General features: G+C 39.3%; 1 protein-coding gene and 1 long non-coding RNA gene across 3 annotated transcripts; both read left to right on the top strand.

The window, feature by feature from the left end:
• Positions 1 to 1415: 1415 nt before the first annotated feature.
• LOC122779745 (von Willebrand factor A domain-containing protein 7-like) lies at positions 1416 to 17165 on the top strand. 2 transcript variants are annotated; one of them, XM_044042338.1, is made up of 16 exons: positions 1416 to 1595; positions 2855 to 3048; positions 3502 to 3774; positions 3926 to 4019; positions 4196 to 4327; positions 4719 to 4905; positions 5022 to 5191; positions 5305 to 5417; positions 6142 to 6258; positions 11510 to 11728; positions 11819 to 11951; positions 12043 to 12192; positions 13423 to 13515; positions 13604 to 13875; positions 15096 to 15386; positions 15661 to 17165. In XM_044042338.1, exons 2-16 carry the CDS (start codon positions 2869 to 2871, stop codon positions 16144 to 16146), a joined length of 2910 nt encoding a protein of 969 aa, XP_043898273.1. In that variant the 5' UTR covers positions 1416 to 1595; positions 2855 to 2868; the 3' UTR covers positions 16147 to 17165. The 2 variants fall into 2 exon arrangements, with proteins under 2 accessions (XP_043898273.1, XP_043898274.1); XM_044042339.1 differs by lacking the exon at positions 3502 to 3774 and having other exon boundaries at positions 1417 to 1595.
• On the top strand, positions 8808 to 9032 carry LOC122779746. Its single transcript, XR_006361601.1, has 2 exons — positions 8808 to 8883; positions 8934 to 9032. It is a non-coding gene; the product is annotated as an uncharacterized LOC122779746 (long non-coding RNA).
• Positions 17166 to 17386: the final 221 nt, after the last annotated feature.

The raw sequence follows: 17386 nt of genomic DNA, 5'->3' as shown, positions 1-17386 counted from the left end.
GTCTCATTCCTGTTTCATAAAATGTCTGTCTGACACGGAAGCAAACAGGACTGAGAGAATTCTACTGCTTGGAAAAAAAGCATAAGCAGTTTCATGGGAAGAAAGTTTCTTATCAGATGAAGCGTGCAGCAAACAAATCATGACACTTGTTCACCTGTTCATTGAGTCCAAACAGGCGGAATGATGACACATCAACAGCAACAACAATCCCCGGAGGTCATGCACTGGAGCTTTAAGGTAAAGAATCTTGTGCCTAGTCAAACAAGGAAATGGTTTCATTTGCTGGGAAATGAATTCTACAAATGTTTACATTTCCTCACTCAATTATTATAATAATAATAATAAGTATTATTATTATTATTATTATTATTAATCTAAGTCAAACAGTTCCTCCCACACCCTGCAATTAATGAACAACCAAAACGAAAATGAAGTAATAGTTGTGTTCTCTTGCAGCACAGTACATTCCGTCTCTGCCATCTAATCAAACTTATATGTCACGTTCCATGAGACGGTTCAGCTGGAAATACAGGTTTATTTGAACTGCAATGATAGCAGATTAATTCAGAGCACATACATACATACACACACTCATGTCACATTCAAGCCAAGTTCTCACCCATTAAAACAAACCTCTCCCTTTCCCGTAACTGAAGGGTGGAAAAACCCTTTCATACTTAAACCCTTTCATACATGAGTTCATACTTAGTCACAATCGCAATCATCATTATTATTAAGTAACAAGGAAGAGAAATACTCATTTGAACATACATTTTTGTCCCACTTGAGAATTTGATTCTGTTTTTTTTTTTAAAGCCATAAAGAAAGTTGTACAAAGAAGCTCAGTGTTAAGTGACAGACATCAGGGAATATGATGTTTGCAATTGCCCTGCTGTTTTGTTACAAAGGCTCCGTCATTCACTGCTTTGTTGTATTTATTTAAGGAAGAACTACACATTGATATCAAGATTGCCTGCCTGGGTGTGTGAGTGCTAAGGAAATGTGATAAATAATAAAACCAATTGTTTATGCTTAGCCGTGTGCTGTCAGAGTCAGGTCAAGTAATCAGAACAGGCAATCTCGCATGGAGATGATTCCAAATGTGCAGATCAGATACCAGTATCGCAGCTATGGCACAGTGACGAGGACCCGAAATAAACGAGGGATCCAAAGTGCTTGAGACTAAATCTCTGGGTCAAAACGTCAGAAAAACACACTGAGGAAAAGAATGATGACTTGGCATAGAACATGGGCAAGAGGGTGAGTGTATGGACACACTAGGGAGGGACAACTAGACCCAGGTGAAGGGAAATTAATTTTAAAATTTAAAATAGGTAGGTAGAGGTAGAGGTATAGGTAGAGTTGGATTAAAGTAAAATATCTTTTGATAGGACTCTGAGTCATTTCTGCTCAAGCACCATCACGTTGACTTACTGTAAACTATAGAATGTTGCTCATTTGCTGATAAATGATGTCAAACCAGCCAGCAGAGAAATGGCTCCTCCCTGGACACGGGCCATTAAAAAGTGAAGCGCTCCCACTGAAGTCTTGAGTTTCTACAACCGCAGCTGAGGTGCAGACATCACACCTGACTGGTAACGTAAAGACATACAAATCTGACATAATCTTCTTATTGTATTTTGTATTGTGTCTTATGTAAATCAGCACCTGGCATTCATTTATGAATGAATTTAGGATTTGTAAATGTACTAACAGATTTGTGATTCAGTACATTTGATACATTTCATTTTCTTTTATATATATATATATATATATATATAGTGGCATTATTATTTTTTATATATGACAAGTCTTAGGGCACCAGCAGCTGTGTTGTCTTTATGTCAGTCACATTCTGTCATCACTGGCATTTAGATCACAAAGTGACAATGAGCTGAACTCATATGTCTTGTCACAGCACAGTCACATTTTATGTCTTGAATAACTCTGGTGTCAACCCAGGTTTCACCAATAACATTGACTAGGGTTCGACTGCAGTTTTAATTGAACCAGGGTTGTGTTGTTGCTCAAGGGTAAGGGAAGGTCACGCTGATCCCTTCATGCTTTAGACCTGTAGAACATGTAGAAGTTGTTGTTGATGTTATTTTAAAACTGCACACCTTTCCCGTATTTTCTGGATGTGTTCCAATAAAGTGATGGAAAAACAACAAATCTAATCTACACTAAATATTGAATTTGAATTAGATGCACAAATAGGTGACCAGAGATACAATTATGTACCAGTACAACTTTTTGAATTTAATTCATAATTACTTTCACCCTTTTAAATAAGCTACTTGTTGAAATTGAATTAAAGAAATGATGAGTGCTATTAGATCACAGAAGGTGCTAATACAACAATGCCACCACTACAATGGACAGGAATGCTTTAACAAAACAAACCAGTGCTCTCAATAATAATTATAATTATTATTAACTTCCTGAAACTTAATGCTTTGATGGGTTGTGTGATACCAGTAGCAGCTTGCGCGGGCTACCAGTAGCTACCAGTTCCTTTCCAAGTAGCTTGCCAAAGGTTTCGATAAACAAACATAAACCTACTTACATTTTTATCCAATCACCCCTTCAACCTCATTCAGTTTTTTTGGGTTGATGAGAATATGAGAATAATGTTAAAAAACTCGAGTAGCTCTGGACCATTTTCATTTAGTCAAAGTAATTCTCAGAATAAAAAAGGTTGGAGACTCCTGCTCTACACACTCATAATGTTATAGACTCAATAGTATAAAGTTGCTGCACGTGTAACCAACTGTGTTTGCCTAATTTAAAGCCACCTTAGAATAATTATAAGCCCTTTTCTTTTCTTTTGTAATCTTTCCTTCATCTCTTTCAGGTCGTTGTGCAGAAATGAGGTGGTTTTCTGCATTGTGTCTCCTGCTCCTGCAGACTGGAGCTCATGGATTTGACATCGATGAAGAAGACGCCTCTCTGAGTCATCAGGAGATCACTGAAGCTGCACTCTTAAAGGTCACATTGGAGGTTTGCCGTGCCGTGGCCAAGGCTGCAGGCAAAGACATCAAAGAGCCTGTAAGAATTGCACCAAGCTACGTTCAATCTACTCTAACACAGAGCTTTACGGCTGCTTTTTACCATTACTTTGTTAAAATGTACAGTATAAACAGAGGCTATAAGAAATATGAGCAATATAGAGTGTCTTATATCCTTTTTTTCAGCACAACCGAGGCCTGCGGCTCTAGAGCATCATGAGATAAAAGCGTAAAGAAAAGTGTTTTGATATTTTGTGCATCACATCCAATGTCTACGTCAAATGCGATATTGAAAAACCTCCCCGAAAGCTATTAAATGAATGTGTAGATTAAGAAGTACACCTTTGGAGTCCTGTCCATCTTTAGATCCATGCACCTATGCCAGGCAGGTTTTCTCAGGTATAAACTACATAAAATATTTTTTTTTAAAAGATCTTAATATTTTACACTGTAATAAATCTCTCTCTCTATCTGTTTGTGTGTGTGTGTGTAGTCAGGGTCTCTGACTGCTACATCTGTTGCTGTCGCATGTGAAGCAGAAAAATCTTCCAAATCCTTCAGCAGTGTTATCGAAGTGATCCAAGAAGAGAACGTGGGAGTCGACCACCGTTTTTTCTGGAGCGCCCGTCACCATTTTGACGCTGAACAATTTACAAAGGGAAAAAAACTGGTCACGGATGGCATCGCCGCTGTGAAGGCCAACAACAAACGCCAAAAATATGAAGCAGCAAGAGAGAGACTGGGACAGTTATTCCACACTTTACAGGTACTTCTTATGAATAGCTTTTATCTCAATCACCACTGATTACAGCTATGTAGAAACTGGTAAGTGTGTTTAGGTCTCATAATGAATGTTTTATGTACATTTGATTTCAGAATTTATCGTGCTTTATTTTCTTGTCTTTTTTAATCTGAAGGATTTCTACAGTCACAGTAACTGGGTGGAAATGGGAAACAAGAATCCAAATACCAATCTGATCAAAGTTAACAAGGACATTGGAAAAACAGCAGGTCGGCTAAGAAACCAATGCATCTTTAGCTGTTTTAACACAAGACACATTCATATTATGTAATACACACGTATATAATGTATCGGTGTCACATGGACCTTAACTTGTCTTTGCATGCTGCTGTGCCAACAGTAGTTTGTAACACAGCAGTTAAGTCGAATTTGATCTAATTCACAGATAAAGACAGAGCGACCTGTCGGAGCTGTGTTGGAGACGACTGCAAGAACAACATTTTGGAGGATATCTTAAAGGAAAAAATTCTTACCACAGGATATTTTGATGCTGTTCCTCCATCCAGCAAACCTGCAGGTAAATGTCTTCATATCATTTTGTCACAGTTATCTTTGTACTCGGAGGCTGGTCCTTTTATTATGATTAGAATCTTATGGTGGAATGATTACAAGAAGTCCAACTAATGATTATTTTCATTATTGATTAGTGTGTTTATTTTCTCCATTACACCATGTTTTTGTAAAATGTTGATGGACGTGACTGTTCTCTTCTGCAAAGGTACTGTGAATCAGTTCATCACCACTTGCCAATGGCTTTGTGGGAAGTTTCTCCTACATTTAATGTCTGAGCCCCAGGGCCGAGAGACCCACATGTCACAGAGCAGACACTCCACTGTTGGGATGTAATCTTAGAAACAGATTTTAACTTGTGGGAGCACTTTGTTCTTACTCTTTCTGTTTCTACACAGGTAAATGCAGCCATGGAGGTAAATTTGATAGAACAAGAAAAATGGACCCTAAAGGTGGGATCAACAAAGACACACTTGATTCTGAACATGGACATCTTCACAATCAAGCAGCAAACATGGCCATAGCTGCAACCAGTGAAGTACTGCAGGACGTTCGAGCAGCTGCTGGTGACAAAGAATTCCTACAGTACGAAACTCTCTCTGCATGTTTGAGTCACTGTTACTGTAGATGCAATGAGGATCTGAATTACAACATTTAAATATGTTTCCCCTCTACCTTTTTTTTTTAATCTCATTGCTCAGGATGATGGGAATCAAAAAAGGAAAACCTCTTTGCTTTGTGATTGACACCACAGGAAGCATGAGAAATGACATTTCAACAGTGAGAACTATCACCGCTTCTATAATTGACAGTAAAGCGGGAACAGATGACGAGCCTTCAGATTACGTTCTTGTACCATTCAATGATCCAGGTAAGTTGTGAATGCCACAGACAAAACTTCACATTCCATTATTTTCGTCTCGTCACAATGGAAGTTGACCACAACTGAGCTTGTTAAGTAATAAACTGGTGTTTGATTCTCAGACTTTGGTCCACTGACAAGGACCACAGATGCAGATGACTTTAAGCGCGCTATCAATTCATTGACTGCAAGAGGTGGAGGAGATTTCCCAGAGATGTGTCTTTCAGGACTTCGGGTACAATTGATATCTTATGACGCTTTTCTACTACATGGTCCCAGCTCGACTCGCCTTGCCAAAGCACGGTTATTTTGCTTTTGCATTAGCAATAGTACCTAGTACTTTTTTAGTTCCTGCTCTGGCAAGCTGAGCTGATACTGAGCATGAAGTTGTCAGACTGTCGGCCACTGATTGGTCAGAGTGCCGTCACAAGAATCACAAGAATCAAAGCGAACAATGTCGAGCTGTAGATGACTTAAAATGACTTAACAATCCTGAAAATGTGGGTTAATCACCAATATTTAGCAAAGGAAATGTCTAAAAGCCAGCGATTGCGAGTGGTGAGCCATATTACAGCCCCTGCCGCTATATTTCAGTTCAGTGACCGTGTCAGACGGAGTCTGTGTTCCTGTCATGCAGGAAGTACTGAACTAAACTGATTCTAATGAATATCAGTACATCAGTAGAATCAGTACATCGAAAACAACTGCTTTACAAGTCACTAGTCACTCGTTTGTGTGTGTGTGTGGCAAAGTCACTGCAGTTTCATGCAGCCATGCTGGGATGACTCCGCCCACGTTGAGGAGGTACTATATTGTAATGGAAAACCAACCAAACTGTAGATTCGAGCCGTGCCACGGTGGTACTATGTAGTGGAAAAGCGCCATTAGAGGCTAGCACAAATTATGCCTCCTGCAAACCTTGATTTTAAATATGCTTTCTGTCTTTCTCCTTCATGCAGTTGGCTTTAACTGGTTCTCCTCCAGGTTCTGAGATTTACGTCTTCACAGATGCATCTGCTAAAGATGGGTACCTGTTAAGCGCAGTGCTCGCACTCATAGAGCGAACCAAATCAGTGGTGAGTAGTCCTGTGTCCATGGTATTTTTTGATTTTATTTTACAAAATATGAAGATATTTTCATCACTTCAACAAAATACAAAATAATATTTTGTAATTGAAATACACCTATACTATGTGATGTATGTGACATTTTCAATGCCTTGGAATAATAAAGGTATAGTATGACGTCAAAATATCAGTCATCTTTTTTTGTTTGTCATCACAGTGTTTAGAATTAAAATAAAAACTCTTTAAGTAATGTTAAAGAACTTAAAGTGTACACAAGTGTGTTAAAATGAATTATTATTATAACAGATGTGTGTGGACGAATTCCTCTGTATTTTATACACTGCGCTGGAGTGGATAGCTCAATTGGTTAAAGTGATTCTACAAAGGCCTGTGATAGTGATTTCAGTTCTTGGATGAGAAACTTAACTTCAACAAATCCTCAAGTCCTTTTTTTTTATTGCAAAGAATTTGATAAAAACACCTATTAAATACACTGTTGTATGTTGAGTTGTTGATCTTAAAATGTAGGTGTAATGAAGAGAGAATTTTTAAAACGCTGACCAGGATGAGAAAGTTAAGCACGACAAGAAACACAGCATGAGAACATCAGGACAAATAGCTCAGTCTGTCAGGAGATGACTTGTATGTCTGAGATAATGGGTTCAAATCTCACAATGAATTGACTTTATTGCAAAACTTCACACCAAAAACAGAAATTAAAAACACCAAGAAAGTGTTATAGAGTACTCTAGTATGAATAGCTCATGCTGGAAAAAATAAGACATGTGTTGTTCAGGTTGTGAGTTCAAATCATCATGATGGCTTTCTTTAGTTTCAGATTGAATGTAAACAGTTAAAAGCTCAAAGAAAACCTCAGCAAGTGTAAGGAGTCAGTAGCTTGGTTGGTAGGAACGCTGCTGTCTAGTTCATATGTCACAGGTTCAATTCTGATAAAGAACAACACATTTTAAAGTTCAACATCAAAATTGAAGATTCAAAGGAGACCAAAAGTCCCACCTGTTTCCGGAATATGTGGTGTGATGCCTTCCTTCACGAGCATAAGGCATGAGGTTGTATAGTCCACAGGGTTGCCGGTTCAGTTCCACATGAATGCACGAGAGGACTGAGGTCTTTCCGTTTTAAATGTTGGACATGGTTGTGAAGCTCAACCTGGCGGACCAGAACAACCTGGCTGTCGTGAAGCATGTGAGTAATAAGGTTGAGAGCAATGGCACGGTCGTGGAACAGAACCTGCCAAGTGCCACATAGGGGACAAGCTCTTGGTTGTTAAAGTCCGCCAAGTGTGGGGTTGTCCCCTATGGGGCAGTTGTCAGGTTCTCTTCCACGACCATGCCATTGCTCTCAATCTTATTATTGACAAGTGGTTTGGACTGTTTGCATTGAAAATAGGATTCTAAACTTCATCACACAACAGTTGAAGCCACATTTTTCCATTACACATGACAATATATAAAAGAAAACTGCAAAAAATCTCAAAAGCTGTTTAGCTCAGTGTGTTTGCCAGTGACTCATAGTCTGAAGACTGGGGTTCAATTCCTGGAAAGAACACTTGGATGTTTTTTTTTAACTTCAGAAGTCCAGTATTCTATGAAGTCCAGAGATCGTGGGGAGATTTTTGAAAAAAGTTCAGAATCCTAAAAAATATGACCTACATGAATAAGTTAAGAATACCAAGAAGTGTAGACAACCTATCGCATGACAGATAGCTCATGTAGTAAGAATCAGACTTGAATGTCTGAGGTTGTTAGTTCAAATCTCACAAGATTCTTTTTTTTTTAAGGTCAAGATTCAATCGAAACAGTCAAAGCTCGTCGAAAACCTGATCAAGTGTAAGACCTGGTAGCTCAGTTGGTAAGAACGCTGCTGTCAAATACTGATTGTGTGGGTTCAAATCTTATGAAGAACAACACATTTTAAAGTTCAACATGCACAGTTAACATTGAAAGGAGACCAAAAGACCCACATCTGTCAGGAACTTGTGGCGTAGTGGCTTTGCTCTCAACCAAGATTGTGGTTGTTGTTCGGTTCATGAGGTTGTAGGTTCAGTACCACAGCGGTTGGGTTGTGGGAATGGTGACTGGCTTGGGTTACACAACGGCTGGGTTGTGCGAAAGGTTGATTGGTTACACAACGGCTGGGTTGTGCGAGAGGTTGATTGGTTACACAACGGCTGGGTTGTGCGAGAGGTTGGTCGGTTGCAGGCAGGGATGTGGGAACTTGGCACTGTGGTGGTGGTCAGATTCACATGGGGAATTTGGGTTATGGGGGGAAAAAAAAAAAGTTTTTTTTTTTTGGCGAGCACTGCGAGGGTTGCCAGGTTGGGTCCCACAGCGGCTGCTGGGTTGCGTGCAGTGCGAGGGTTGCCAGGTTGGGTCCCACAGCGGCTGCTGGGTTGCGTGCAGTGCGGGGTTGCCAGGTTGGGTCCCACAGCGGCTGCTGGGTTGCGTGCAGTGCAAGGGTTGCCAGGTTGGGTCCTGGCGGCTGCTGGGTTGCGTGCAGTGCCAGGGTTGCCAGGTTGGGTCCCACAGCGGCTGCTGGGTGCGTGCAGTGCAAGGGTTGCCAGGTTGGGTCCCACAGCGGCTGCTGGGTTGCGCGCAGTGCCAGGGTTGCCAGGTTGGGTCCCACAGCGGCTGCTGGGTTGCGCGCAGTGCCAGGGTTGCCAGGTTGGGTTCCACAATGACAAGGTTGGGGGTTTCTTTTCGCCAAGGTCATAGAACATGCTGGACCAGAACAACCCAGCGGTTGTAGAACCGAACTTGCCGGACTGGCACAAACCTGCACCACAAATCTGGTGGGTTCAGTTCCACAACCGCAGGGTCGTTCGGGTCCAGCATGTTTGGTTCCACAACCACGGCATTGTTTCAGTCCACAGCGTGGCAGTCCCTGGTTCCCTAGAAGTGGCTGAAATTTTGGCCACACAGTGAAAAAATTCCTGTTCACTAAAATGAGGATTTGGGTCCAGGTTCTGAGTAACTACTGCTTAAAAAATGACCAGCACATGAATGTGTGAGTGTCACTTTTACATTGTTAACACATGAAAACTAGTTCTCATGCTTTGACTCATCTCAGTTAAAGGTATAGTTCAAAGTAACACTGTTTCTGCAATAAAACATTTTTTTAGCTCCTCCTCCTGCATGAAGTGCACAGGTTGTAAGACCTCCTACTCCTATTTCAGTTGCAGATAGTTTGCTGTCCAATGTTTACTCTTCACAGTAAGGTTTTTCATTCTTTTTCACTTGATCCTAGTTTGAATAATTACATTTATTATATAACCTAGCTTAATACTGAATTTTGTTTGAAAAATCTTGTTTCCACAACAGTGTCAATACCTCATTCAATCATGCTTCTAAAACACCTGGACTGTCCCTTTAACTGCAGCCATTTGTAGGTCATGGCACATGATGAGACAAAGTAGTAGCCACTTTAAAATGTGGTCATTGCAGTAAATGAGTGAAGAAACGTGAGAAAAATATGTAAAAACCTTTTTATTTTGATTAGTCCATATCAACAGAGACACTTTTATATCGTACCTGAAGTCCTACAAACCTTGACTTTTTAAGTGATTTTGGACGACATACTATACTATGACTTTTTTGAGTGATTTTGGACCAAATACTATACTATAACGTTTTTAACAGTTTGTATTTGGACATTTTTGGATGACATACAAAACTAAGAAACATTTTTACAGTTTATATTTTGACATTTTTGTTGACATACTATACTAAGACATTTTGACAGTTGTTGACATAATATACTAGGACATTTATGGCAGTATGAAGACATTTTTATTATGTATGAGACAAAGTAGTAGCCAGTTTAAAATGTGGTCATTGCAGTAAATGAGTGAAGAAACGTGAGAAAAATATGTAAAACCCTTTTTCATTTTAGTCCATATCAACACAGACACTTTTATATCGTACCTGAAGTCCCACATACGATGACTTTTTTGGATGATTTTGTATAACATACTATATAGTATAACTTTTCTTTGGTGATTTTAGACGACATACTATACTATGACTTTATACCCCACCTGCTTCCTCCATATACCACAGCCAGGGGGAACAGTGTCATTCTGAACCGAACGGGTCAAACTGACCCACACAAGGCAGCAGGAGGGTTTTAAAGTGATTTTGGAAGAAATACTATATAGTATGACTTTTTTTGGGTGATTTTGGACAACATAATATACTATGACTTTTATAATGTGATTTTATACTATATACTGATACATTTTTAACAGTTCCTATTCGGACATTTTTGGATGATATACAAAACTAAGAACAATTTTGACAGTTATGTTTTGACATTTTTGTTGACATACTATACTAAGACATTTTTGACAGTTGTTGACATAATACACTAGGACATTTATGACAGTATGAAGACATTTTTTACAAATACTAAATTCGTTTTTGAAAACAGTGAATTGTGACAGTTTCATTGACAACACACACATGCATGTTTAGACGATGATCGTTGATGTGGACTCGTCTCGTCACATTAGCAGCAGCAGTAGATGTAATCTGAGCACCTGTGATCGGATCACTCGGGTCGGATGTTAACAGCAGGTGTGAACAGAGTTTCAACAGAAAATCTAAGAAATGTGTGGATCATTAAGGCTGCAGTTACCATATGTTTGTCCTCGCTGTTCCTCGTCCTCTTCCTGCTTCTGACTGAATGCTCCTACCATCCATGGCTCCGACTGGTAAACACAAAGGGGAACCTTACAAATAGGTCGACACCTATTTGTAAGGTAGGGGGAGGGGGAGGAGCGGAATGTACCAAGTCATGGATAGTATACCGTGGCCTTCAAATCGGTGTAGCTTTGTGCAGGAGCAGCTCCACCTGTAATTATTCCATGTGCATGTCCATATTGACCAAATAAAAAATGGCAGTCGAACTTGTCGTCAGTTAAAAAAGGGGGGTATAAAGGGAAACCCACCACCGTAGGAAATGCTGCCATCTGCTGGATGGGAAAAAAACTTTCCCTCTTTCTTTACTTTCTTGATTAACTTGTTTTAAGCCACTCACAGTGTAGTACAGTATATTTTTTAATAACAATATTAATAAAATATTGCCTTGTTTCGAGGTCAAAATAGTGGTACTTTTACTTTGCTTTGGATAAAAGCGTCTGCTAAATGACATGTAATGTAATGTAATTTCAGTACTCTTTCAAACTCTGTAAATGAATATGTGTACTGATGGCAGCTCATTTTAAATTCTTCCTCATCAGGTGAGTTTCCTGATTACTGGCTCCCTGGGGTTACGTCGTCGAAGAGAGACTGATGACGACGATCAACAACAGCAAGAGCAGTTTCAACGGATTCTTCCAAAATCAGCCTCCGTGTACACACAGCTGTCGGAGGCTTCAGGAGGTCAGGCTATTCAGGTCACCAAAAGTGAGCTGGCTGAGGTCACCAGCATTATAACAGATACCTCCAGTTCCTCTGTGGTATGAATAAAATCCTCATATTGGCATTAACAGTAACATTGATGAGTTCACAACGATTCAGTTATGTCACCAGTTTCATTTAATACCCAGGTCAAGCTTCTTCAAGTTTCCCGGAATGCTGGAAACCCCGATAATTTCACATTTTCGGTGGACGATTCAGTGAAGAACCTGACGATATACATCACAGGGCGCTCTCTCGCCTTTACTATCACCAGTCCTTCAGGTGCTGTTCCACTGTTTATGGTAAAAACAAAATATCAGTCACTGTAAGTTTGCCCCCGACTTGTACCGTAACACGTGTGCTTCGTTTTCAGGTGTAACTCAGAGCAGCACTGACACGACCGGACCACTGGTCGTTTCATCCAGCACAGTCGGAAACTTCCAGACTGTGAAGCTAAACACACAAGTGGGTGTGTGGAAAGTTGAAATGGTGTCAACAAGTGCCTACAATCTGAAGGTCGTGGGTGAGTCCCCGGTGAATCACACTATGCATTCCTCACATTAATCCTATTCCTGACGACTTTACACAAACACCTTGAGAGTGGAATGCAGCCCTTGTCTGTGTTGTTTCCAGAGACATTCAGTGCTGTTTAAATGCACTTTTAATACTTTTAAAGAGCAGCTTAGTACTGCTATTGTTTCTGTAAAACTAAATTCCGCGCAGGTTTCACTTGAGTTGACTGTCCAGGTTTTGACAGTCCAATCAAGATTGGAGACGTGCACTAACTATTGTGTGTCCACCTGCTTAGTCCAGGCTTCATCTACTGGATTGCAATGACATTCATGCAGAGGTGGAAAGAGTACTGAAATATTCTACTCAAATAAAAGTACCACATTTTTTAATAAAAGTACAAGTAAGGATGTAGCGGTATGAGAAAAATATGTAAAAATATGTTTGTAAAACACTGATACGCTAATAAATTCAAATACTTTCACCACAATTCACATTTAAATAGATTTATTATCTATTAAAATGAATATGTGCAAAAACTGGGCAAAATACACATTAAATACAGGTTAAAATAAACAAATGTTTGAATAAAAACAAGAGAAAGTTTACGACAGAGAAAACTTGACGTACGTCATGAGTGCAGTCTTAAGGTTAACTGAGCTCGTGTTACTTATGTGACACCAGTAACCGTTATATCCCTAAGTACAAGTAAAAGTCTAAGTAGAAAACGTAGCTTGTTTTAAAATGTACTTGTCGATCAGGGTTCTTGTGTATAGTGCAAAAAAAAAAAAAGGACAATTAATTGATTGTAATGAATTGTTTTAATGAAAACCTTTACAAATGAAATTGGTGACAAAACAAAATATGAAAACACATAATGTGTCTGTCAAACTGGGCCAAAGGTCACAAACGCTTTAACCTTCTCGAATTGGCGCTAATTGGTCTGTCCTCGTCATTCAAGTGTCCAGTGTGTGAATCTTTTTATTATTTATTTAAATTCAGGCCGTAGTAACGTAGTGAAGTACTGTTCTTCCAAAAAAAACATACTGAAGTAAAAGTAAAATTTCAAATTCAAGTACATTATTTTAAGTCCACAAAAAACCCTACTCAATTACAGTAATGTGAGTAAATGTAATTAATTACTCTCCACCCTGTGCATTCATGTATCTTAGACTATAAAAGTGCAAATAAATTAGTGGGAAATGAATGTTTACATGTTGTCTCCTGTGCCTTCTTTTTACAGGTGAAAGTTCCCTTGACTTCCTGTTTACCTTTATGAAGGATTCAGAGAGCCCATATGGAGGTTTACAGGTCTTATCCAATCGCCCCACATCTGGTAAAGTACTTTTTTTTTTTTAAAAATTTGATATTCCAAAAATAAACTCATACCTGATACTTGAATTTTTCTTTTCTTTTTTCTTAAGGTGAAAACACTACCTTGAGGGTGACAGTAACCGGGAGTGACTCTGCCACGGTGACAGAAGTAACTCTGGTTGAATTATTCACATCAGTGATGGTTAACGGCAGCGTGGAGGATCGAGGTAAAGGGGTCTTCTACGTTCGCTTTGACACGATACCATCGGGGGAGTTTGTGGTGTTGGTGAAGGGCCAGACCAGCTCCCGCAGAAGTGCTGCCAAATCCTTCCAAAGGCAGTCATCCTCCACTATCAAGGCTTCTGCTGTGTCGGTTAGCGCTGTAAGTAAAATCGATCTAAAAGCATACACTATATGCATATGCAGTGGGAATAATACACAGCTCCTCAAAATTAGGATTCATTTTATATCACTTTTTTTTCAAGTCACAAAATGGACAATTTTTCTTCTATTTTTGTTGATAAACACAAGCCAAGCAAACTTTGAATTCAAAATGGGAGTTTTGCTCAGGTGTGTTAAGGTACTTGTTGGTGAAAAAGGAAACAACAATCAAAGTTATCAGATTGCCTATAGGTTATGCTGAAAAAAAGGATAGACACACATTCTTATCGCCTCTATATATACGTTTTAACATAACATGGGGGGAAAAACAGCCTCAATGCTCTGTGTTCGAAGGGTTAACAATGTTATATTATAAAAATGACAAAATGCAAAAAAAGGTTCTACCTTTAATTACCATAGAGGGTGTAACGTGTTTATTTTTTGATACTGACCACAACCCTTGAGGATAATTGATAGTTGTTTTATTTATGTTAGCTAGAGTCTGATGGAGTAACAGCTTCAGGTACAGTGGTAACTGGTCTGTGGGATCATCTATAATCAGCCCGTACAGTGATTTCAAAGGATGAGTCAAAACATGCAGACTGGACTCTCATGGTTTAACTCTCAAAATCTGTGAAAATCCCCACAACAAGCTTGAGTAAACTATCGTAATCACCAAAATCAAAGCCTATTTGAATCATAGCATGTTTAGTTGATGATGTAACATTGAATAATATCAAAATAAAACAAAAGACACGTGTGTAGTGATGTTGCATCATTGTGGAAGGTGGAAGTTACATGTGTCGTGACCCTTCTGGTACAGATAACCTTCATAAGTGTTTATTAAAGGCTTTGATATACATATTTGACTTAATTAATGAACACGTATGTTTTAAGGTTTAAGAAACAGTGAATTTCTTTTGAGATAGAAATGACAAAAAGTTGTCTCTGCAATTTCAACAGCTGCTCCAATTTTTGCTGTTGGTCAATTAATAATGCATTTTCTCACTTGTTAAAATTCACCATTTGTTTCATCTCTTATATTCACATTACATATCTATTTATTTTCAGACTGTACATTATTTATTGAAATTACATGCATTAATCTATGAATCTTTCTTGTAGGTACATCATTCCTGGTATTTGGAGCGTTAGGGTAGACTAAAACAGAGGTGGTGTTTTCACTTTGAACCCTGATGATTTTCTCTTTCCCTTTTTTAGACTCTTCCAAACAGGGTTGCAGAACCAGGAGTATCCTTTTCTGTTCCTTTCTCTGTGTCGACCACTGGGACGGGAGGAACCTTCACCATCACAGATACTAATGACCAAGGTTACAGCTCATCTTTCCCGCCCAGTTTATCCCTGCCGTCTGGAGGCAGTGCTAACAGCACGGGAACAATCACAGCACCGTCTGACACACCATCTGGTACTGACGTCACCCTGACCATTGAGGCTACTTCTCCAGGCGGGGACACCAACTATGTCGTGCTGCGTTTAACTGTCCTTGTCCCGGTAACTCTTTAATCATTCTAGTTTATTAAATCCCCTTCATGGTTGTGTGTTACTGGTCGACCTCTTTCGTCTCTATTAAAGGCAGTCACAATTCTGAGATTAAAGAAAAAGTCACAATTCTGAGATTAAAGTCACAATTCTGAGATTAAAGAAAAAATCAGAATTCTGAGTTTAAAGTCATAATTCCAAGATTAAAGAAAAAGTCAGAATTCTGAGATTAAAGTCAGAATTCTGAGATTAAACCTGACTGACATTATCTTCTTCTCTCTCTAAGGTGACTGATGTCACTGCGCCAGTGTGTCAGCTGTCCAACGTGACGGACGACTGCTCAGACAACTGCACTGAATCTACGTGGGGGGTCTCTCTGCAGGTGCGCGATGAGGTCAATGGGACGGGCATTGATAGTATCACCTTCAGACAAGGTGACGGGAACTTGAACACCACCCTGCTCCCGGGCAACATAACTTCGCTGCTGTACAATGCATCCTGTTGCTCACCTGATGTGGAAATAGTAGCTGTGGATAATGTGGGTAATGTAAAGTCTTGTTTCTTCTCTGTCCGGAGAGCGACCACCGCGATGAGCACTACACTCATCACAACCACCACAGCCGCTAACAACACCACCACCAACTCTAACACCACCACCACCACCATTGTTACTACTCCGTCCAAGACAACATCAGCTGCTGTGCCATTGTCTACCAGTGCAGCTCGTCTCTTTGTACTTTTCCTTAGTGTCACAATTCTAAGCCTCTGTTAACTCAGTCAGTCTAAACATGTTACTGTGGATAAAGAATTGCATTTTTGAAAATCAACATCATTGCAGTTGCCCATTTATAACCTGTGCACAGAGGTGGAAAATAATGAATTACATTTACTTGCGTTACTGTAATTGAATAGGTTTTTTGTGTACTTTAAACTCATTTGACTTTGACTTAAGTATGTTTTTTTTGGAAGTACTGTACTTCACTAAATTTTAAATCACATCTGTTACTGAGTAAAAAAAAAAGTTGGCTTGAATTTAAAAAATAAAAATAAATTCACGCGCCAAAAACAGGAGGACATGTGAATGAAGGATAAGGACAGGTGAATCAATGATGACGACAGGTGAATGATGATTGTACAAATTGTAAAGTGAGAACAAATGCCAAATATCGATGTGTTTCTGTGTTGAGAGTCAAACTATGGCATGAGCTCAGAGAATAGTTCAAATTATGTAGCTCTCTATTATGTTTAACAGAAGAGCCTTTATGCTAAATATTTTTTGTATGTATGTAAATTAAGAGAATGTGATTTAAGTGTTATTGTTTACTGTTTTTGTTTTGTTTGTTGCTTTTAACATTTTAAGTTTGGTTGTATTCTGGGTTATTCAATTAATTGTGCAGGTTAGGAAAAATACAACATTGGTGGATTCCATTTTTATATTACTTCTTCATTTATCTGAAATATAAAATGTATGATGATCATTGTGTTTTATTGTACATCACCCACCACTGTGTGCAACATCTGACAGATAGGGAAGTTTGCTTTTGGCTCCTGTGTCATGTGATTTGTGACCTCCGCTGTGAGCTCTTGTGATGCTCTGGTGTCATAGGTGTTCTTCATTCAGAAACTGTGTCTACAACATGTCCTTGTTGGCCTGGAAGGCGGATTTCACGAGTAATATGGTAGAGAAGAGATGGCTAAAAAGGGGTGATGTTATGATTTCTGATGTCTGTTCGGTATCGTCTCAGTTCTCCTCGGATCTGAGCTTCCAATAAAGCTTTTTAACTCAACTCATCTCTGACTCCAGAAATTCCATCCTTGGTCAGCTCACCTGATAATCAAATCTCTGCAACAATACTATACTATGACTTTTTTGGGTGATTTTGGACGACATACTATACTATGACTTTTTTGGGTGATTTTGGACGACATACTATATTGTTAAGACCCCAGGGTCGTGACTGCTTTTTCCCTGTGTGTATGTGTCTTCATGTGAGTGTGAGATGGGTTGCAGG

The sequence above is a fragment of the Solea senegalensis genome, linkage group LG13 (genome assembly GCF_019176455.1).
Source record: "Solea senegalensis isolate Sse05_10M linkage group LG13, IFAPA_SoseM_1, whole genome shotgun sequence".
NCBI classification, from domain to species: Eukaryota; Metazoa; Chordata; class Actinopteri; order Pleuronectiformes; family Soleidae; genus Solea; species Solea senegalensis.
This window is presented reverse-complemented; position numbering and strand designations above follow the sequence as displayed.